The 23,153-nt window shown below is 49.0% G+C and overlaps 1 protein-coding gene across 2 annotated transcripts in view; it reads right to left on the reverse strand.

The window, feature by feature from the left end:
• Positions 1 to 8,323: 8,323 nt before the first annotated feature.
• Positions 8,324 to 23,153, reverse strand: part of ZMAT4 (zinc finger matrin-type 4) — a 44,830-nt gene continuing 30,000 nt past the window's right edge. Inside the window, exons 4-7 of one of the 2 annotated variants that reach the window (XM_071579102.1) lie at positions 22,446 to 22,602; positions 17,636 to 17,863; positions 14,250 to 14,346; positions 8,324 to 8,739 (exon numbers count right to left, since the gene is read on the reverse strand). In XM_071579102.1, the coding sequence (XP_071435203.1) occupies positions 8,724 to 8,739; positions 14,250 to 14,346; positions 17,636 to 17,863; positions 22,446 to 22,602 (498 nt within the window). In that variant the 3' untranslated portion in view covers positions 8,324 to 8,723. The remainder of the gene's footprint in view (positions 8,740 to 14,249; positions 14,347 to 17,635; positions 17,864 to 22,445; positions 22,603 to 23,153) is intronic. The other variant, XM_071579103.1, reaches the window with a different exon arrangement.

Genomic DNA, 23,153 nt, shown 5'->3' on the forward strand with positions numbered 1-23,153 from the left:
GGTGTCTTGGAGCTCGGAGAGAGCTTGCCCACGTGGCTTGTGCTTTGAGGTGTCACTGGCCCAGTCCTGGGCACTCTCACAGAACAAGGAAAGCCCCCCAGGAAGCAGGGAGAGGACCCCTGCTCTGTCTGTATGTCTATCCCAGGCACCAACACACAAACCAAGGGCTGCCCAGTCACCTGGGCCAGAAGCACCTTGACAGGTGCCAACCCACAGCACACACAGCCAGTGCCCCCTCCACACCACAGAGCCCAGGCCACTTATCCCACCACGTCCTGAGGCAACCAGGACCAGCTTTCCTCACACTGGGCTTTTATTCCAGCCCCAGATGCTGAAGGTCCCAGACATAGAGGCAGCCACATGGCTGATTCACGTGGCCAATATTCCCCACAGCCCTGAGCTGGCCGGGGCTGCAGCTGCTCCCTGCTGATGTCCTGCAGCGCTGCCTTATGCTCAGCACCTGCCCATCAAACAATCACCTTGTTCTGAAGGATGCAAAATACTCTGCCCCTCTGCTAACAATCCTAACTGAGCCAAGGACTGTGACTTCAAGCCCCAGAACAAACTCTGAGAAATCCCCAACTGCAAGCGAGTCAGCTCAAGCATGAGCTGTTTGTGGGCTTTAGAATAATAAGAAAAACAGCAACAGAAAAAAAAATCCCATTCCAACTCACCAGCACATTCTGGTCAGGTGCAGCAGAGACCCCAGTTGCTCAGGGCCGGGTCAGACAGTGCCTCCAGCCCCCAAAGCATTTGGCTGCAGCACCTGGATTTAATACACAGACTTGGGAGTCACCACCAGGAGCTATTTACAGCTTGGCTCATCCCAAGCACAGACAATTGCAGGTCTCCCAGTGAAGCTCTGCTGTGTTGTCAACAACCCCCTGAAATGGCCAAGACAACTCCCTGAACTGGGGCCAAGGGCAGCACTGGCAGCTCCACAGCCTGGACAGTGGGGCAGCACCTGCATCCTGGGAGATGCAGCACCTTCAGCTGGGCCTGGGCTGCTGCCCCAGGGCCCTGTCACAGCACCAGTGCCAACAGCAAACACACTGTTGGGAAAATCACCTGTCCTGGCCCCCTCCCATGCAGCACCTCCCCAGTCCCAGGGTGATGCTGCCAGGCTCCCTGCCCCAAAACAGCCCCAGCAACAACCCTGCAAACCTGAGCCTGAGCACCAGCCCAGCACCTTTAGGGCCATGGGAAGCAGCCCAGCTCACCTGCACAGGTATGGGCAATCCCTGCTGGGACCTGCAGAACTTGGATCTGCTGTGAGCAACACCCAGACATCAGCACTGTCCAAAGGGAAAACACCTGCCAAGCATGGCAGAAACTGCTCTGCAGCTCAGATAACTTCTGCTAGACAACAGCAACAAGAATGTTATGAGCTGATGAGGAGGAAAATACTAAATATCTCCAAAGTCTGCTATTTTTGGTTGAGGCATGGATAAACACTAGCACAGACAGCCCATAAAAACCAGCATATTTTGCACTCTGGATTCATTCTCTGGCCAATGTTTTCTTTGCACAAGTCACTCAAGCTAATATGTAGGAAGCATGAAGCACTATTTCTGCTTTGCTGATTATGAAATGGGATTGGAGTAGCCAGGGACATGCTGGGTACGTGCTGCAAAGGAGAAGCCAGAGAGTGAGTCTGCATCCTGCAGGAAACCAGTGAGTTCAACAGTTCTGCTGCAGATCAGGCAAAGAGCTGTTAGCCCAGCTGGGCCATTGTCACCCTGCCTGGTGCCAGTCTGGGCCAAACTTTCAGGGACTGTAACCTGCAGCATCCCTGTTGCCTGTGTGACAGCACTGGCAACAATACACTGAATTTCCATGGTGTCTTCCATGATGAAGCCACCAAATATGCAGATCCCTGTGTGTGGCCTTTGCTGCTTCCTGACAGGAAAGTCAGCAAGTGAAAAACCATGCAAAGTCCAAATGAATTGGTGGGAGGAACTACCTGGCCCAGAAAAATGAGACAAAGTTTGAGGGCAGAGGACCCAGACTCTCCAGACTGACTGTCTGGGGTGTGGGGCTCAGCAGTGGCACAGGCAGAGCTGCATCATCTGCACTCTATCACAGGAATAAATCTTCCCAAGAGGCCAAATGACTTAATAAGTCTTGGGTCCTTCTCAGGAGCAAAGGGGAGGGCCTCACTCTGGGGATCAGCTCCATCCCCAAGGGCACTGCCAGGGATGCTGAAGTCACTGCTGGTTTATCACTCAGCAAGGAGACAGCAGCACCCTGTGACCTGTTGAGAAGCAGAGGAGTCAAGAGCATCCCTCTGCAAGCTGTATATATTCTCTAACTGCATGTTTAATTAAATAGAATACTTGTGTTTTATATTAAACTCACACAGCAGCTGACTATTTAAAACACACATATTGAAACCCGCCAACGGGGAATGGCTTTGGAGCTGTTCTCCAGATCAACTTCCAAGAGAAAATGCTGCTAAATGTCTCTGAGGCCTTTCCAAATGCTCCTCCTGGGATAGGAGCCTGGTGTTGCTATGTGGAGAAATGGGTCAAAGCCATTGGGCTTGAACTTAAAGTATTACTTTATTGCTCACCATGAACATACTGAGACGACTGGCAAAGAGGAGAGGCAGGACCAGCACATTTGCCACGGTGCTCTCAGCACTGGGAGGGTGATGGATTGTTTCCTGAGCTCCATTTGCTGTTCCCAGCACTGCTTTCCTGTCTCCCCTGACAGTGGCACACTGCCATGGCTCTGCCCCTGCCAGCCGGTGACTCACCGAGCTGCCCGTGCCCCTGTCCCTGCAGAGAGGGGTGGATGGGTGTGACACCAGCTCTGATTTTAAAGGAAACCTCAGAGAGGGGCAGGTGGGAGAGGGAAAGGCTGGTGTGACCCAAACAGGCTGTGCCAGAGCATCACTGAGGTGAAGAGAGTTTGGCTGAGGGAAAAGAGACGCAACTGAAATAAATCCTCAAACCCCCAAAATTAATCCAACTGCAGTTTAAAATAATTTATTTTTAACATTCCTTTTGCAATGCAATAGCTGTGCTCACTTTAGAACTGGCACAGACACAAATATCCTGTTCTCAGAACAGAAATCACCAGGTTGGGCATTTTCACATACAAGTGCATGACACTGAATGGCAACAGAGGTTTGAACAAACCCCCAAACACAGCCCATGACATGCACAGCCACAGCTGGCAACCAGCAGTTTTAACTTTCTGTCCAATGCAAAACAACAAATTTATCTCAAACCCTGTGAAATTAGGTGATGGTTGTAACACTATTTAAAGCCCACAAATCTGAAATAATAAATGAGGTTTATACTGCTTATTTTTACAGGGACTTACTATTCTTCCCTCCAAACTATCTGATTTGTTGCTATAATTACATTAAACTTCAGCTGAATTATTTTCAAGTCTGGATCTAGCTGAGCTTGTTGTTCCTATTTCAGACCCAAAGAATAATCTCTTGTCCTAAAGCCTGTCCAGTCTCTAAATCTATTGGATACTCTAATTTCACTATAAACTTAATTAGCCATAGCCTTAGCTCCTCACTACTACAATACTAATAGTAAATTACATAGAACTAATTATGAGGGTGAAATAAGCACCCAGGCATTGCTGGGGAGAGGCTGCACTGGGGCATTGGAGAGGGAAAGAGCCCTTGGGCACAAGGGCAGAGGCTGTGATTTTGCCTTTCTGTTTCCAGGGTCTGTAGGCATTTATGGGTAAGTGGCCAGAGAGGGTCAGGACAACACTCAAAACAAAGATGAGACTTGCCAAAGTGCTGGTTCACACTGGTGAAGCAGAGCTGGCTGCTTTTCTCATGCAAATGATTTAATAGCTCGGCTTCAGAAGCTTTGCAGGTCCCCTCAGTGCCTGCTGGGTGTATCAGAGACTTCCCCCACCTTCCCTGCCCTGCTCACCAGCTCTGCTTTGCTGCCCACCAAGTCAGAGCAGCAGCAAAGGGCCCATCACTTTGCTTGTAGCTCTGCTCTGTAGGGTTTTAGGTCAGAGGGGATGTTTGTTTTCCCTGTAAGTTACTTTGCTTTAGCTCTTGTCCTCCCTTTTCCTTTGCCTGTTCCAATTTGACTCAGGAGTAACTTACCACAAATTCCCATCCAAATCCACTGGGGATGAAGCAAGACACGACAGTCACTCAGTCACCTCTTGGTCTGTTCCAGGGGATGGATCCTGAAGTCTTGCAGGTCCAACACGTACAGTCCTCAGGGCCTCAGAGCCCAGGACTCCCCAGCCAGCAGATTGAATTCTGCATAACATTGGCCCTTCCCTCTGCCCAAGCCAAGGAAAATCAACCTGAGAATTTGGGGGGTAATCATTTGGGGGTTTTTACATTAGCTTTGCCTTTTTACATTTTAATGCATCACTGCACTAATGAACTAAAAATCTGCATTAGAAAGTGAGTCATGGTGGGAGAAATCGAGACAGCACTCTGGAGGTTTAGAATGATCTGAGGATCTGAGCTGGACTCAGGCCAGACCTCTCCAAAGGAGCAGCTGCTTAAACGTGTGGGAACAGTCAAAGGCATCACCTGAGCATCCTGTGCCTCACAGAGGGCAGGCTGAGTGAAGAATCCACACTGGTACCTGTTAGAAGCAGAGCCTCACTCCTGGCAGCCCCAACCAAAATGCCCAGTGGCACAAACCTCTCCATCTTCGTGCTCTGCAAGGCTGAACACAAAGGCAGCCTCCTCACAGCATCCATCTGAGGGCCCCCCTCATCCCTGGCACTGCACCATCATGTTTCTGGCACTAGCAAAGTTACTTTTCCATTATTTAATGCTGTGCACCTGCTGGGTTCCACATTCCCTAACTCAGATAATAATTTCCTCATTAGGAGAAGCCATTGAATCGATAGCACCGAGCAGTGGGTGAATTGAGGTCGTTTGTCTGCTAAGACCAGCTCTGGTCTCATTAAAAGTGTGAGTGCAGCACTCCCCTCACTGCAGCAGGGCTCACTCTTCCTCCAGCCTGGAGCTGGGCTGGTGGGGAAGTGCTTTTTCCTCAGGATTTTTTTTTTTTTGTATTTTCCATTTGTATATCAGGGTTTGCACTGAGCCACTCCACAGCCCTCGCTCCTGCCACTCCTCCTGCACATCCTCTCTGTGCCACAGCAGCCGAGTTCCACCTGCCCCCTGTGCCACAGGGGTCACTGACACCAGGATGGCTCATGAAGCCAACACCTGTGGAGCTGGGAAGGGCTGGAACCTGGAGATCAAGCAGTGCCATGGTTCATTCTGGCACGTTACCTGAGCTGCTGAATCGCTGCCACAAACAGCTCCCAGGCTGGGGCCACCCCTTGCCATTTTACAAGTCAAAAACACTGAGCAAAACTGTGGTATTTAGCTTGGAGCTGTCACAACAGGCACAAAATCTTGTCCTATCCTCTTGTCAAATGATCCTTGTTCTAAGGGGAAAAAAAAGATTAATGAATGCATCCATATGAGCCATTAAGAGCAAAATAAAGGCAGAGATAAAGGAAGATAGAGGCAAAGAATGGACATGTTTTCTGCCAATGTCATTCTTTATACAATAGACGCAGTTTCCTTCTTTCTTTCTTTAGATGGAAGATGGGCTTGACACCATCTCATCAACAGCAGCTGTAATAACAGTTCCTTGCCATTAATATGCAAATTGAAACACATACACTGATTAAAAACATGTTAGACAAAGGCTTTTGTCAGAGCAGGTGACAGGGCTCAATTAAGGAGCAGTGGCCCACCACAAAATTCATCATAAAGTCTCACACTTGAGCCCAGTGCAGGAACTTCAGTGGGGAACACGCCACAGTGCTCATGGATATCTGCTCTCCCTCTTGAGATCCCAAATGTTCAAGCCCAGCCTGGGTCCTGTCTGTGCCCAGATGGGCCCCAGCCCTGGGGATTCTCCACAGCCTCTCCTGGTGGGAATGGGCTGGTTGGGTCAATGCCCTTGGACAGCACAGCCCGGAGGAAGAATCAGACTTCCATGTACTTAATTTGAAGATTATGGAACGTGGTTTTAAAGGTCAGGTCTTGCTAATTAAGTTGATGCAATAGGAACTTAACAAAGGAAGCAGCACTTGGGAACCAGGAGCATTCTCCTCCCGTGATTAATCCCCGGGTGAAGCCGCGTGTCTCCGGGCAGCCTCACCTACACCCTGTTGCCACAGAGCTCTGTTGCCTCCACACAGAGCCAGATAAAACATATTTGAGTTGTGCTGTGTCTGAGCAGAAACCACCACAGTGCTCTGCCCTGATGTGGCACATCTGCCCCAGAGCCTGCAGAGCTGCATTAGTCCAGGTGACAAACTAATGAAACACATCTAAAAGATTACAGTTTTGGTGTTAATAATCACATTGCAGCTGTCTGCCAGTGCCAGCACTATTCCAGTTAGCACTGCTCTGGAAAGGTTGTGTAGGGCAAGACCCAACCAGAGTGAGAAATTACTGAGATTTACTTTCTTTACAGAATATCTTGCACAGAATTTTAAGCTGGGAAAACATTTGGCCAGAACAAAACTAAGTTCAGTAATGTATAGATGGTATGCATGAAAAATGCAGAGTGTGTGTTTGGAGTTTTTTTTTAAATTAAGAAAATAGATGCAAATGTTTTCACCCTTCAGTTTAAAGTAACCCTGGGGGATGAAATGGTTGCACTTTCAAAGTTCTCTCGTACATCTGCTCACAGCATTTCAGACTGGGGTGGTTGGACCAGGCTCAGCATCAGAGATCTGGAGGCATTTCTGCAGGGATCACTGACTTACCACGAAGAGATTTGTCTTTTTACGTCTTGCTTTGAAGGTCTAATGAACTTAGGAAAAGCAAGAGATTAGAAGGATTTAGGAACCAAAGCCTGATTGACTGGACCAGGACAATACTGGCAACAAATGCAAATATTGCACTGCTCTGTCACTGGGGGTGAAAGCAGGAGAGCCAGAGGGATGTGGTGGGACACCTCACTCCCACCTCCCCTGCCTCCTGCCAGCCAGGGCAACGTGGCAGGTGGGATGTGGGACATGGGAATCCCATCAGCAGTGCTGACCCTCCTGCTCTGCAGTGCCACAAGACAAACCATTCACCTGAGAGCTGCCAGAGTGGCATAAAGTCGAGATTTTTCTAAATTAGAGGCAGGTCCTCTGTTCTCTTAGACCAAGCAAGCCACCAACTCCAGGCCAGGCCACAGAGCCAGGGCAGAAGGACAGCCAGCCTTGCACGGAGGCCAGGTCCAATCCAGCTCACTGCAGAGCTACCTCCACACCTGCCTGAGGAAAGAAATTGTGTTTATGCTGTAATTAATTTGCTGCAATTAGCTTGTAGTGATTATTAGAGCACACAGTTGGAAGATTTTTGTTTTTCTCTCCTGACAAAAACGCCTCTGCAGCACCCTGTGTGCCGCTTGGGGGAGGGCTCCTTTGGGGGAAGGAGGCTCAGAAAAGTCAGGCTGCTCCCACATGACTGATGTGCCCTATTTCTGTAAATCATTCTCTCTGTAAAGAGGCAGTTTAGCTTCGGGAACACTGGCGGCTTGTGTTATTACCCAAAACACAATAAATGAAACCACCCCACAGCTATGAAACCCAAGGAGATGTTTACTCATCTGTGAACAACCCATTCTCCTCCACACACGAGAGGCATCGATGCAAGAGCACAGATTAATCACACAGAGCTTCTGCAATGGCTCTGGCTGTCCCCACGCTGGGAAGGAGGTGATGCTGCAGCGCCCCTGACCCATCCTTTGGCAGCACCAGAGGCTCAATTACCACCCAGAGGGCTGAGGCTCCCGACCAGCAGAGCCCTGGGCAACCCCTGGGATGTGAAAGAGTGAAAGTCTCTCCTCTGACTCGTCTCCTCCATGCTCAGATCCCCAAACTGGGCAGAGGGAACAAGCTGCTGGCTGGCACCCTGCAGAGTCAGAGCTGGACTCAGTGCAGGGATAACGCTGTGTCCCCACTGCCTCTCATCATGTCCCTGCCCGTGCCAGGTAACCTGTTGGCAGCCAGTTACCTGCCCAGGACTGCCCATCTGGCACAGGGTCCCATCCCACCGTCCCTCCTGCAGATCTCCAGGAGGGCTCTGGCTCCCAAGAAGGGCTGGTGGGCTCAGCAGCGTCCGGCCTCAGGCTTGTATCAAAGTTGATAAAGCAAACAGCTTCTGTGGAGCCTGCAGGAATCCTACCAGCAGGGAAAGGAATTCACACTTCCATTTTTGTGTTCCTTACTCATGGAACCATTTGTTTCTCTAGAGACAAAGAGGGAAGGGAAAAACTCATCTGTTACACAATCCCCGTGATTCACTGATGTTGCTCTTTATGTGTTGACACAAACCATGCTGGAGAAGGTGAAGAAAGTGTGTTTATTTCTGATTGAAGACTGATTACATCACTGTCATGGATAATGTAAGAGAATAATCTTATACTCTTGGGAGAAATCTAAGAATAAATATGAAAAAGTAAAATAGTTTGTTTCCACTGTCCCTGAAGATGATGGATGAGTAAGTGCTGTATTTACAGGATAGTTATCATACTCTAAACTCTGTGCTGAATAAATATTGTCTTGAAAGGGTAAAAAAATCCATCGAAATATTTTAACTCACCACAAAATTAAAAAAAAATCCATGTATTTGTCCAAAGCGAAGGTTAGTTACATGTTAATTATTGAATCCACACAGGATCATTGTCCAAGAAAACCTCCTCTCCACAGAAGCAGCATCAGTGCTTGTTCTTGTCTCCACTGATGAGCTACTACTGGTTCTTGAGGCTGCAAGAGAGAAACAAGGCCAAAGTCACTCTCCATGCTGGTGTGCCCATCCCACTCTGGAGCTCTGCCCATCATTCCTCCTGCCTGGGCAGAGCAGAGGGGACCTGCCATTGGGCAAACCCACAGTTCTCCACAGAATGACTAAAGAAATGCTTTATGTGAGCCATGAGGAGACTTCAAATCTAGAAAGTGTATAAATAAACTCTTTCCACCTAAAGTGTATTTGCAATTTTAAGGGTCTTTTTGCATTTTATGAAAGAAAGCCACCATAACAATTTGGAAAAAGTATCCTTTCTCTACATCCTGAACTTTAATTTGAGAGCCTCACAAACCCTGCCCAACTTGACTCCTCTGTGGCCCAGTGTGGCTCAGCTGATGAGGAATTCCTCATTGGAATTGGTGTTGGCAAGCTCAGGTTTAATCTGCACACCTGACACCACGACACAAAGTGCACAGGCCATTCTGGGGCTTTCAAATTATGATCAAAACAGAAGATATCAGAGATATCTTTATTTGCACTTACATTAAAACAAAAGGGAGGCAATTTAGACCCATGATGAGAGAAAGTATTACACACTGTCTCTTCACAGGCAGTGCCATTTTTCAGCTGTTCTCTGGAACTGAAGCAATGACAAATTAAAATGCCTTTCAATTCTGTGTACCTTTTATAACTATTCATCTTCTGGAGTTGCTACTGCTCTAAAGGCTTCTTTAGGCATCAGCCACTACCCATTACAGAAAGCACATGAAAATGTTACTGCTACCAATAAAAGCTGCAGCCACCAAGGTAAGAGCAAACTCACTTGGCTTGGGTGTAAAGTACATGGTACAACTCAAGTATTTACTCTAATTTCCAGAAATGTATTGGAAATCTCGTATCAAAGAGCACACTCATTCTGGGTGAGGATGTGTGGGAGGAGCCCAACCTCCTGGCACCAGAGACAGGGCTGGAAACATCCAGAGGAAACAGAAATCCCATTTGGCATTACACCTGCCCCACATGGAGTTGGGCCAGGCAGCCCCAGAGCCTCCCATGCGTTGGCTGTGCCAGACACACAGAGCCCAGGACGTGCTGCAGCCACAACAGGCTGTCAATATTTGTTCACACCTTCTTAAATAGACAGGAAAAGCGATGCAGACACAGCCATGGGGAAGGCTGACATTTCTCGAGGCACGATATTTACAATATTTTGATTAGCTCTGATTCCTGAATAGCCAAGCAGCTTATGGTGATAAATACCCTGTTCCAATTAGACATCTGTGTTCTCAATGAGGGAAAAAAGGGAGGGAAAGAGAAAGGAGCGTGCCCAGGCCCAAGCCTGCTGTCCCTGCTCCTCAGCAGGACATCAACCACCTGGGCTTCCACAGGGTGCAGCCCAAAGTCGAGGTGAAGGGTTGTACAAGAAGGGCTGCAGAGCCACCTCCCCAGTTGGACACGACAATTCTCAAGCCTTCAGAATTCATTTTGACCACAGAATTGGTTTTACCCCAGTGATGGCTGAAGGAGCAGGTCCCCTTTCTTCAAAATCCTAAAATTAATCAGGAAGTTAAGAGTCTGAAAGGAAAACCCAGACACATATTAACATCTATGAAAGTGTAAATGAGTGGTTACAAAACCCTGGAATACATTTATGAGCTCGGGATGTGGCAGAGAGGTCTGGCTGATCAAAGAGACAAAATGAAGGCGAGAAGATAAAATTCTTTTTTATAGAAGTGGTAATCATTATCTCCACATAGACTCTTAATTACTAGGGCTGGATCTCAGCCTCCCATTGCTGACAGCCCGAGTGGTGGAGGACAGCTCCCAGCTCACAGCTCTCAGCTCACAGCTCACAGCTCTCAGCTCACAGCTCACAGCTCACAGCTCACAGCTCTCAGCTCTCTCTCTCTGGCACTTTATTGCAATGTGTGAGAGATCCACAGCCAGCCCAGGGATGGGATTTACCCCAAGTGTGGGTCTGGGCTCTGTGTTCTGCCAACACCACCTCTGGTCCTTCCACCCGCATGCTCTGAAGAGACACTTCAGACCCAGATCAGGTGCTCTGGAGCATCTTCTCCAAAACACAGCCCTTTTCTCCTGGCCACAGAGATGTCCCAGCACTTGCCCCCAGCTTGTCCCCAGCCCCTTCCCAAGAGGGAAGCACTTTTTCCAAAGCCCCAAGGTAAACATTCCACACCAGCACTGCTTTAACCCCGGAATTTGAGGATCCTCTGGCTCATTTCACAACTACTGGGACTTCAATCCCCGTTGTTTGTTGCAAATCACTTCGAGCAGTAAGTTTTTCATCTTCGCAGTTTACACAAAGCAGAAAAGAGGAAGGTTTTGTTTCTGCCAGCCCATGGCAAGCAGTGAGGAGCAAGGCTGGCATGTGCTTCCCTCCCAGTCCTTCAGAGGTAACATTCACAGCTGGCATTTTGGCTGCTGCTGGTCCCCACAGGAAGAGCTGCTGGTGCCCTCCGGCCCCGGCCCCTGCCTGGCACCCTGCCCAGCACTGCTGCTCCACTGCTCCTTGTGGGGAGGAGGGAGGGAGAGAGGAGATAAAAAAACCCACATCTATTTCTGAAAAGCAAGTCAAACAATGACTCAATCATCTCTACGCAGTTCATAAATCCCTAATTAAAGGTTTAGTGCTCCTCCCCGCTGCAGATGTTCCAGAGTCCATCCACATTCCAAACCCTGCTCTGTGCATCGCCCATCAGAGCTCAAACCAAGCCCTGCACTGCCCACACATCCAACACAGCGTTTTTCCTTAATTTTCAAATGTACAGCTCAAGTACCTGCACTCTGGAGAAAGAATGGGACAGGCAGATATATCTGCTTTGCATATTCACTGGCCAGAGGGACTGGCTCAGTATCAGCTCCTGCCTCCTGCATCTTTTATTCAACACCAAAATACCAGCCAAGACACTTCCAGCTTTTCCCCCAAGCCCTGTTTTCCTGTTCTGGTCAAACAAATGTAGTCAAACATTTGGGGAAGGCCCTGAAATTCCTGTGAAAGCCCAGCTCTGCCTGCCAGACCACCCAAGGAAGAGGAGCTCAGCTGCAGGGTAAGAGCTCCAAATTCTGTGCTGCACATGGAGTTGCAGGACCCCCAAGCCCATGCAGGGCAGTGATGGGGTCCTGGTCACACAACAGCTCACAGTGTGTACAGCTGGTTACTTAAGGCAGGGACTCTCTGTGTGCTGCTCTCTGCAGGGCTCTCAAAAATAACAATAAATAACCACAATGCTGATCATTCCTCATAAAAGTTCTCTCCTGTAGCAGTTTTCCAGCAGACCCACCTGCACTGTACTTTTTGGGTGCTATCAGCTTCCACCATGCAATCACATTCCCTGCTCACCTGTGCTGGAGCAAAATCCCTGTATCCCTTCATCCCTTCCCTTCATAAAGTGCTGCCCCTTCCTTCAGGCTTGTTTAGTTTTTAATTATATGAAGTATGACAGCTACATAAAATGTTTGTTGCCTTGGTAACTGCAGTCCACTGGCTTCAGCCTGAGTTAGGAGGCAGAGGACAGTCTTGACATTAACCAACAATAATGAGAACAGTAGAAACCAGTGGGAAAATGCTGGCTGATGTCCAAGGAGGGGACAGTCCTGTCCCCCAGTGCAGAGCACCCCTGGGAGTCACAGTGCTGAATGACCCAGTGGGACACCACGGCAGTGGAAACTCCGCAAAGGACCAGGTCTGGATTTCCAAATTCTCTTTCTTTGTATAGAAGAGGTAATTGCTCATAGAAGGCTACAGAAACATAGATGCAGCCCTGCCAAAATCTGTTAATGGAGGCACATCACTGACACCTGAGAGCCCAAGGCTGCCACCTTTTATCTTGGCCCAAAGCTCAATCCTTCCTTGGCACCTGCGGGTCCAGGAAATTGGTATTTTTCAGGCAAGAATTGAAGATGGACAAAGACTCCTACCAGGGAAAAGGTGCCAGGACAGAAAGGGATTGCTGCTTTTCTAGGGTTAATGGAGCCACATCATTGGCATCTGAGAGCCCAAGGCCACCAACTTTTACTGTGGTGCAAAGCTCAATTGTTCCTACTGTTTCCCAGGAACGCCAAGATAAATCTGTTGTTTGTGCTGCCCAGCACATCCCTTTGCACTGAGAATGGGCTGTGCTGAGGGTGCACGTGCTGTTGGTCACTCCTACAACAGCCAAGGCACAAATAACTTCCCAGGGTGTTCATTCACAGCACTACAAATGGAGATTTCTTCATCTCTGCTAATTGCAGGAGACTGCACAACAGAGCAGAAGGTGTAGGGATAACCCAGAGGACCAGGCACCCTGCTGGCACTGCAAAGTGGTGGCACATCTTTCTGCACATCTCTATTTTCCATCCATGAGGTTGCTCCGGTTTGAGATTAACTCCTTCATCCTTCACAATAATACCAGCAGCCACCAAAGCAATAATCATACAGCCTCAGAAGGACTGGCAGGGGAAGGATAAATTACAGCTCTGGGCCCGGGCAGCACAGCACAGATGCTCTTGTTCCCGTTTCCAATGGGAAGAGCTCTCAGCTCTATTTTCCAGCAGTGGGAATTTGTTGCACTGGATACAGACCCCAACCCCTCTGCACTGTCCCCACATAACCTGGCCGAGCAGGGATCACCCATCAGGGAGCTGTGCTGAAGGAGAAAGGGAGAGGGAGGCGACAAAGGACCTGCTGAAGGTCACAGACTGCTCATGGCACAACCCAAACCCACAGCTCACCCACCTGACCCCAGCCCTCTGCTCCACAACACACCTGCACCAGTAGGTGTGCTGGATCACGACATTTGAAGGATTTTAAATGCTCCCTGAATAAATAGGATAGAGCTAATGTGAATAATACTTGGAATCTGTGAAGGTCTGACATCACCTGGGGAAGGGCAGGGTTTATCCTTTGCTGGCTTATCCCAAATGAGCCATTAGTGGTTATTGCTGGTTCTGCTCATCCTGTTCACCTTTCAAACTGCCCTCAAAGCTACCTGAAGCACTTCAGGTATATCCCTTTATATCCCTCTCCTAATCTGGGCAGTCCTGAGTGCTTCAGCCTGAAACAGTTCCCAAATGTAAGTGCATTAAGAGCGATTAATTCATTAATCTACTCTCTGGTACCATGCATCTTCATCACTTCATATTAATAATTTGCACTAATTGACAGAGCAGACTCCCCCCAGTTCTCAGAGCTGGGTAATACATAATTGCTCCAAATCACAGCAAAACCAGTTTCACTGGGAAACACCTAATCCCATTACACTCTCAATGTCTCTTCTGAGGTTTCACACATGAAAGAAGCTGCAAACTCGGTATCATTAACCACAAGTCAGCAGGGCTCAGGAAGCCCACGTGTTCCTCAGGATGGAGGTTTGCACAGCCCCCAGAGCACAGCACAGCACCCCAAGTCCTGTCCCCAGAGCTGCTCTGCTGACAGGGCTGTCGGAGTGCAAAGCACCATTACAGGCAATTCCCCCTCGGCAGACACAGCCTGAGTGGGGCCCACGGGGAGAAGCTCAGCAATACCCACTTGGTCTGATGTTTGGAGCCCTTCAGGTGTGCGTGGTACTGCTCTATGGAGTTCAGGGTGACGTTGCAGGTGTTGCAGGTGTAGCTGCGCTTCAGGCCTGCGAGAAAAACCCAGAGTGTTAATTAACTGTGTGTGGCTCTTGGCTCCAGCTGTGCCACCCAGCGAGGCAAAAATCACCTCCAGGATACCAAATTACCAGAATTTGATCTCACTGGAGCTCCACAAAGCTGCTCCTTGGTTGAAACTGGTTTCATAAAACTCAAGCTTAACCCCGTGGACCATCATCAACCCCATCAGCAATGGGAAGGTGGTCCCAGCCTGAGCAGTCTGTGCCAGGAGCTGCTGGTACATTCCCTTTTGCATCCTCAGCACTCCCTCCCCTGCAGCGTGACACGCATTCATGTAAAATTGAATGTCCTCCTATCCCCATTAAATAAAATATTAACAAGTCAAGTCATTAATGTCATTCTGCATAAAATGCATTAAAACCCATTCCAGGGGAGTTCTTGTTAAACTGCTTCTTACTAAGCACAAGTGACAGCACAGAATGAGAAGTATTTATAAGGCATACAAAGAAATTATGAGCTGAGATAGAAAATGAAACTCAGCTCTTTGCCTGACTCTGCAAGACAGTGTCTGCAATGCCACCAATACACCTGAGAACAGAAAGGCTCCAGGTGACATCCCCATGCCCTTGTCCTGCTGTACTGCAGAGGGGGCAGTGCTGTAGTTTAGGGATTCAGGGGACTTGTTGCAGAGTTTGACTCAGCCCCAGCACCAGACAGAGTCTGTTACAAAACACCCTCCCTGTGCAGCCCACCTGCCTTGAGAGCTTGGCCATGGGGGACACCAGACTTGAACTAAAACTGCTGAGATGTGACCTGACAGAGAAAAACCTGCCATTCTTCCTTCCTGTGCCTGGTACAGTCTGGGGAGGATGAGAACTGCCAGATGGAGTTCTGCCAGCACCTCCAAACCAAGTCACTCCACGCTGCTGAACCAGACACAGACTGTGGGAACAGAGCCTGGAATTTGGGGTTTGGTACCCACCAGGTTTTGTCTTTCTGTGATGTATGCCAGGGCTCAGGGGCAGCCAGGGGAGGCAGCTCTGCAGGAAGAAAACTCCTAATTTCTTCCTCTTTCAGTGTATGTCCACATGCTTCCCTGTCCAGCAGGAGCAGAGGGGGTTCCCCTGGGAGCAGGGGGATCTGGAGCAGCTCTGTGCCATGGCTGGGAAGAGAGGGCTGGAGCCTGCCCTCCACTCAGCCAAGGCACAGGGATACGTGCCCATGCACTCCCCTGTGCTGCAGCTTTAACTCAACACACACTGCAGAAAAGGTGCTCACTTCTCCTTTTTTTTCCCTCTATCTCATTTCTGAGAAGAAAATAAGACTTCAAAATTGCAGGATGAGCACTCGGTGAGAAGAACCAATGTTTTTGTTTCCTATAAATATCAGTTGTCCAAAAATACATCTCTATTCTTATTTCTCCAAATACACATTCATATTTATCAATAAATATTTTATTACAGCCATTATCAAAACATCAAAGGCTGCTGAAATGTTGTACTTCAACTGACACTGCTTGTTCCAGGCTCACACAATGCATCAAATGTTCATCTCCCACACTAGTCAAAATAGAATTAATATTTAAGCTGTGATGGGAGAAGCCACCAGGGATGCAGGGGAAGGAGATGACTTGCATTCCAGGAGCAGGGAGAATATGGGGCCACAGTGCCCACCACGGTCACATCCCGCCAGCACTGACCCCCTGGACACGACAGTCAGATAAGGTGACAGCCTGGGATGGGCCAGCACCAAGGACCTCTGAACTGCCACTGTTATCTGGCAGCCAGACATGACGTCACCTGCCAAGGTGAGGCTGTTTTGTCAGGCACAAGGTGGATCTCGTTCTGTGTTGGCCACTGCAGAGATTGCCTTGTAAAGATCTGCCCTTGGCTGGCAGCTGGATGGATCCAGGAGAGCACCTATGGATGGGCAGAGATGGATGGAGGGACAAGGCCCAGTTAAGAAAAACTGGGAAAAAGAAGGTTTCCCAGCTGGCAGGCTCAGGGACAGCACCACATGAAAGGTAAAAACCAACAGCTGATGAGGCTGTGAAGGCCTCCAATTTCAACTCTCCCGGCACAAGCTAAATGAATAAACCACTTCAGAATCGATTTATTTACAGTTAATGACATCCTCGGCCACCCTTGAGTTTGGCACAGCTCACAGTACTGAGCACTTCCATGTTATTGTCCCAGGTTTTATTCCTGCATATTTCCAGCAGCGGGCAGTGACTCAGCCACATGAATCATTGATGGCACCGTGAGTCACACTAGGTAGCAAAGGAGGATATGGATAACCATTACAAGGTTTATGGGAGATCAAGAACAGCACAATATACTGTATAGTCATTAGGATCTAAAGGAAAATTGTTTCATTTAGGAAGGAAAAAAAAACAGTTATTTTAAAATGTTATTGCAAAGCCTGGCAAACCAAACCTCTCCCATATGGCTCTGAACCAAACCTGCCCTGCTCCCTCAGTCTGTACACAGGATGGTATGGTAGCCCAGACCTCAGAGGCAACAGGCTTGTGCCTCTCCTGTAGCTGCACCTCAGGGCAAACAGGAGCTTTGTCAGGATTCAGTCCTGGACACATCCTCAGCTGACACAAACCACACCTCTCTGTCACAGGCTCCAGCTGCTGAGCCCACCAGGCTGGCCATGGCTCTGCTCTGCACCAGGGCAGCTCCCACAGGGGTGCAAAGCCCAAATCTGTGTGACCCCAGGGCACAGTCCCCACAGGGACCCTGCAGAGCTCCTCCCATAGGGCCAGCACAGATGGACAGACACCCAGACAGAGCAAGGCTGCTCTCCCTTCAGCAGCAACACAGAAAACTTGTGTTTAACATCCCCGCAGAAAATGCTCAGCTCCCCTTGCTGCTGCTGACCCAGGGCCATCACAGTGTTTTACAAGCACTAATTAAATCACAGAAGACAGCTCTGTCCCGCTCTCCATCAGGGAGATGTAGGGAGTGCTCTGCCTCCAGCAACATCCTCCCAACCCCACCTCCCCATGGGGCCGAGCTCTAACATGTTCTCCTCTCCCAGGGAGAGGCCACACTCGCCCGAGGACAGGCGTGTGTGCCAATGGAAGGGACTATTTTAGGAGAAGGCAAAAGAGATACCTAGGAAACAACTTTGATGGGATGCTGCTAGAACTGCAGGCAGACATCCTGGAGCAGGGGATTTTTTTTCACACAAGCAGGAACCTCAGGAAGCAGTAACAGGACCCTGAGTTCCCTGGAGCAGTGACCACAGTGGGCTACAGTCACTGCATCCCACGGGGAGCAGATCCCTGATCTCCACGTGCCTGTCTCTCACCTCTCAGCTCCCCCAGGTCCAGGGTCTTGCCCAGCTGCTCCAGGAGGTCAGCCCTGGCCGCGTTCTTCTTGTGCTTTTTGCCATCATAGTGCTGCTGTGCCATCATGGGGTTGTTGAACCAGGCTGCGCAGAGCTGGCAGTACCGGTCCGAGTCCCGGCGCTGGGGCGGGCACGGCACCGCCGGGGCACTGTCCGTGTGCGGCGCCTTCAGGGAGCCCAGGGCAGCTTCTGCAAAAGGCAACGTTCAGACATGAGCTTTGCAGGCTTGTGCTGCTGCCTGAGTAACAGCAGACCCTGAGGCAGATCCCACATTAGACACGGGGAATAATTAGCAGCAGTTACAGGGTCCCAGTGGGTATTTTGGATGGTAGTGCTTGGAAATCTACCACTTCTCATTAAAAAAAGCAGCATGAAAGGACAGCCCAGGACTGTTCCTCAGCTTTCTGCATTTCAGGAGCTGGGGAAGGAGGATGCTCACAGTTCAATTGCACGTCTTAGCACTGTTGTGACTAACTCTGCTAAACTTATCCTGCTTGAATTGCTACTCCAAGGAAAAATCACCAATGGAGAATAAATATACCATGCAGAGCCATCTCCTCATGATAGAGAGACAGATTTATCACTATCTCAGGATTCTTATTTTTTAATTTATTTGGTCTCAGAAGAAAAGGGAAAATGATAGTCATAGTAAATTGCCACAGATGAAAAAAAAATACTCAACAGTCAACCCCATCCTTCAAGGATATTTACACAGTGAATTGTCAGCTAACAGCAAGCCTTGATCTTAACTCCATTTTCCAGCCCATCCAGGAACACAAACACAACTCCCAAATCATTCCAAAATAAAATGGGTGATTAGTCTTTCTATAATGGAGTGCACCTTGTTTGACACAGTTTCCCAACTTTGCACAATACAAGTCACAGAGCCACAGAAAAACAGTTTAAAGTAAAATAAAGTTCAGATAGCACTGGGATACAAAAATATACAATGACTAGCACTTAATTATCACACTTCATTCAAAAATTCCCTTTTATGTGGTTTTCCTTTTCTTTTCCAGATGAAATGTCTGCTCCCTAAATAATTAACAACCTGCTCTCTCCGTGGTCCCGGAATAGGCACATTTGGGGGCGGTGAGAGGTGTGTGGTGGCTCTCTTTGATCAGGAGATGATCCAGCTGAGTCCTGATGAGCACACAGGGCAGTGAATGCCAAACCCACCTCACTGTCTGACACCAGGAATGGCAAGAGGGATATATTTAGCCATATAATTATGCCTGGAGCCCACTGTGATTGACTCCACGGCTTGAGAAAGTTAATATTGTTATAAATCTTCTGCTGACCTCCTCGTCTATTAACTTCCTTCGAGGAAATTCTATCTTACATATAACATTACTTACAACCTTATCAGTTTCCAGGGGTTTGTAAGCTTCTATTGTTTTTGGTGACAGCTGCCAAGGTATCAGAGTTCCGGTGCTGCCTCCCAAGAGCTGCCACGGGCAGGCAGAGGGCAGGGACAGGGCCCAGCTGCATTTTGCTCCTAAAATCAATGAATTTTCTGCAGTTCCAGCATGAGAGACACAGCCCAGCCCCTGCAATGTGGATGTGGCAGAACTGCAGGTGCCAGAAGAGCAGAGCCGGGGCCAGCACGGCCATTGGGAAGAAAATTGGGGAACTGCAATATTGCCTGTCCAAACTGGGATTACACAGACTCTGTAGGTGCTTGACTCACTAAAAACAAGAGCAGCTTGCCTATTGCAAACACATTTCTGTGCTCCAGGAGAAGCCTCCCTGCAAGAAGGGGTCCATGCCCAGCCCCCAGTGATGCCACAGGGACTGGGAACAGCCCCAGTGATGCCAGAGGGACCCTCTGCAGTACCCCAGGACAGGGCTGAGCTGTGCTGGGGCACCAGACTGAGCTGCAGAGATGTTTGGACCATTATAAACAACCAGAAATTTCAGCAGCCCAGGAGCTCTGACAGATCTGACTCTCTCTGCAAGCCCCAGGCTATAAAGTTAAATCTATCCCATCTTCTGGTCAGCTTTCTCCTTGTTTCTATGTTTGCTGCTGCCGGAGGGGAACCAGGGAGGCTGAAGCTCACAGAGCTGGTGGTGTCCACAGGAGTTACATCTCCCACTCTCTAAGGGAACCCGACAGAAGCATCTCTGCTCTCAGCCGGCCCAGCAGCCCCACAGTTCTGAGCCCTCTCCAGACTGGTGGCTTGTCCTCCTCCAAACACAGTGCAGGAGGGAGGCTGTCAGCAGGATGGCACCACAGGCCCCCAGCCTGCTCTGAGCCCACCAACACACCTGGCTCCCCACAAGCCCATGGGCTGCAGCCCCATGGCACAGATTCCCTTCCTGCATCACAGAGGGGCTGCCACAGGCAGGGATTTCCTCTTAGCACTCAGTACAAAACACCTTCTTGTGAAGTCACATTCCTCAGGTCCCACTGACAACCCCCACCAGTCCTAAGGTGTGCTAAGCCTAGCCTGGCAATTAATGAAAACATCCCAAGTTTACCAAATCCTCCTGAAGAGAAACGGATGAATGTTGACTTCTCCACAAATGTGAATTTATCATTTTGATATGCACCACATAACTGCTACAAAACAGCAAATGCCATCATTCCCTGAGCAGTGACATGAAAATTAATAATAAACACTCACAAAACGTCAAACGTTAAAAATGTTTCTCCATCTAAAACACAAACATAAAAGCTGAGAGTTTGACTATTTCAAGTATTTCAAAATGCTAAATAGCTCATGACAGTCTGCCTTACGCTCCCTTTCACTGTGGGAGGGAAGTGAGAAAGTCTTACTTTGCTGCAAGAGGCAAAATACAAAGTTAGAAACACTTTAGCACTCCAGCGATGAACTCCTTTCTCACATGCAAAGCTTTTTATTCTGAGCTGGATTTAAATGGCACCCAACTTTTCCATTGGCACACTCCAGGAACTCAGCATGAGGACAAGAAACACCTGAGCCAGAACAAAGGGGCATCAAAAAAATCCCAGAAGTCCAGGATTGAGGGAGACTCCAACTGCTGCTGGACAGATCCTTGCACCCAAACCCCAAAGTTATTTCCTCTGTCCCCTTTGGTGTCCCAAAGCCAGGGCTGTTGCCACTTCCATGGAACAATCCCTGCAAGTCCCTGCACTTGAAGGCAGCAGCTCTTTCCCCATAATTCTTTGGTTTATAACTTGTGGTGATGATGGGATCCAAGCTGACAGAGGATGTTGGAAATGACTAGAGGAATTCGTCAGCAAGAGCAGTGCCATAAAGCCTCTGAGAGGTACAACCTTGTACAGCAGAGCAACAGGAAAGATCACAACTATTTCACTGTCATGATGAGACATCGTTTTTGTGAGAAACTCAACTGTTGGGCACTTCTCCCTCTCCCGAAAGCACCAGCAGAGAATGAGAGATCTGTGTTCCATCTGGATGCTAACAGCAAAGGGGAAGGTGTACCTCTGCAAAAGGCCTGAGAATAGATGTGATTTTCTTCAGGATTGATGAGAAAAAAAAAACAGAATATCAAGCAGCAGAATATCCTCCCTGGGACTATCCAGCACATTCAGGGCTGTGCTTGGTTGGCTCCCAGGACTCACGAGCACTGGAATCTCTGAAGCTCTGTCTGAGAGAATTAAGGCTCCCTGGTGCCAGCCACAAAGGACTGGGACAAAAATCCAGTGGAAAAATGCTGGGGGAAAATGTAGGAAGCCCAGAAAAAAGCTGTGTCCAAAGGGCTTATTTCTGACAACTCCTGGAGAGCAAGAAGGTGCTTATTAATGTATTCCTGAGCTCAGCTTCATCTTTTAGATCAAGTGCCTGGAAGAGTTGATGAGTCCTTGAGTTGCTCCTTCCTAGTGATTAGGATGGCTGAAGAACCCATTACTCTGGAGCACGAAGTGTGGCTCACTTAGAGCCCTGTGAGGCTGATTCAGATGAATAAAAAGTGAGGCAAAAACACAATGCAAGGCTGTAGCCCTTGGCAAGCCCTGCCTTGGCCGGGCCCCACAGTCCCTGTACCTGCCTGCACAGTCCCCACAGCAAAGGAAGTGCCACTGGCAGCAACTCTGGGTCAGATCTGTCTGCAGGACCTCAGCCCGGAGAACAGGGAGTGCCTTGCTCGAGCATTCTCAGTCCCCACAATCAGAGAGGAATTATTTTTTTGTCACAGATTATTAGCAGTTTTCAGGGATTTTATGGTTAAGCAAACAATAAGATGGCTAAATTATCCAATTCCAACATTTGACTTTTTAAACGTGAAAGTTAATAGGTTTGCATTAGTGGAATCACTGTGGAGGAAAGCACAAAACCCAGCGGGGCAAAAATCAAGAGACAATCAATCCAAGAGTTTTTAAAGCCTGGATTTCCCTCTGAGGTAAGAACAGATTATGCTCCATTCTATACAGTAACACCAAAGGTTTGTTAAACATATTAGCTGAGCCGTCGAATAACTGCTGATAATTAAAGCCTGGCTTGGCTATCTCTGCCCAGAGGAGACATTGTCTTCCTCTGAGCAAAACACTTTGGAAACGTGGAGCCAGAGATAGGGCTCTCACCAGGGCCAGCCCCAGCTGACAAACCCCTAATCTGCACGAACAAAGCAGACAATAACGAGCATCAGCAATTTTTAAAGGTTGTTATGACAGCAACACAGATGAATAGCTGCTTCTGCTGGCCACCACCACTCAGCCATCCACTCTGCATCTGTCTCTGCCCCCACACACCAAGCTGGTTCCTTGGCCAAGCCCCCCTGTGCCCCCCACACCAGCCCCCCCTGCTCCGCTCGCTGCCTCTGGACCTACCTGTGGCCTTTAATGCTGGTTGTTCCCCTAGCAACAGTTTTAACCTTTTGGCATGGATTTTCCCTTGGTAATGCGAGTCGGCCACCACTGCTGAGGTAAAGGACATGTTACATAGTGTGCAGCATTTGTTCTTATCCACTGAGTCACCATCACTGCCCTGCGTGGAGACAAAAACACAGACAAAACAAAAGAGGTGTATAAGCCCACCAAGCACAGTCACAAAGAGAGGAATCCAGGTGGTTATGCCAAGGCCATGGCTGCCAAGAAGTTTCCCTTTCTCGTGTCTGTCAGCCTTGCTCCCAGATGGTCCCAGCCCTGCCCAGCCTTGGGACACCTCCATCTCCCTGGCACCTTTGCTCTGTTCTGCGCTGGGAGCTCAGCCTGTCACTGTGTCCCCACAGCCACAGGGCTCCTGGCATGTCCCCCAGCCTCCCTTCCCTCAGCCTTTATTCCTGTTCTCTAGCTGAGGTCACACAGAGCTGGAGCTTCCCCACCATCTGACACCAGCACCTCCTCCTGAGGCACTTCTGGAAGAGACCCCAAAACTTCTGGGGGATGAGACCTGGGGGGGAACAACCCCCTGTGCAGGTGGGAGAAGCAAATGGACTGTCTGGAATCATGCATGTCCCCCCAAGCAGGATCCAACACCAGCCCTGGGCAAACCCTCCACCTGACCCACCACTGAAGGTCATTTTCTCCCCAAAAAAA

The sequence above is a fragment of the Pithys albifrons genome, chromosome 29 (genome assembly GCF_047495875.1).
Source record: "Pithys albifrons albifrons isolate INPA30051 chromosome 29, PitAlb_v1, whole genome shotgun sequence".
NCBI lineage: Eukaryota > Metazoa > Chordata > Aves > Passeriformes > Thamnophilidae > Pithys > Pithys albifrons.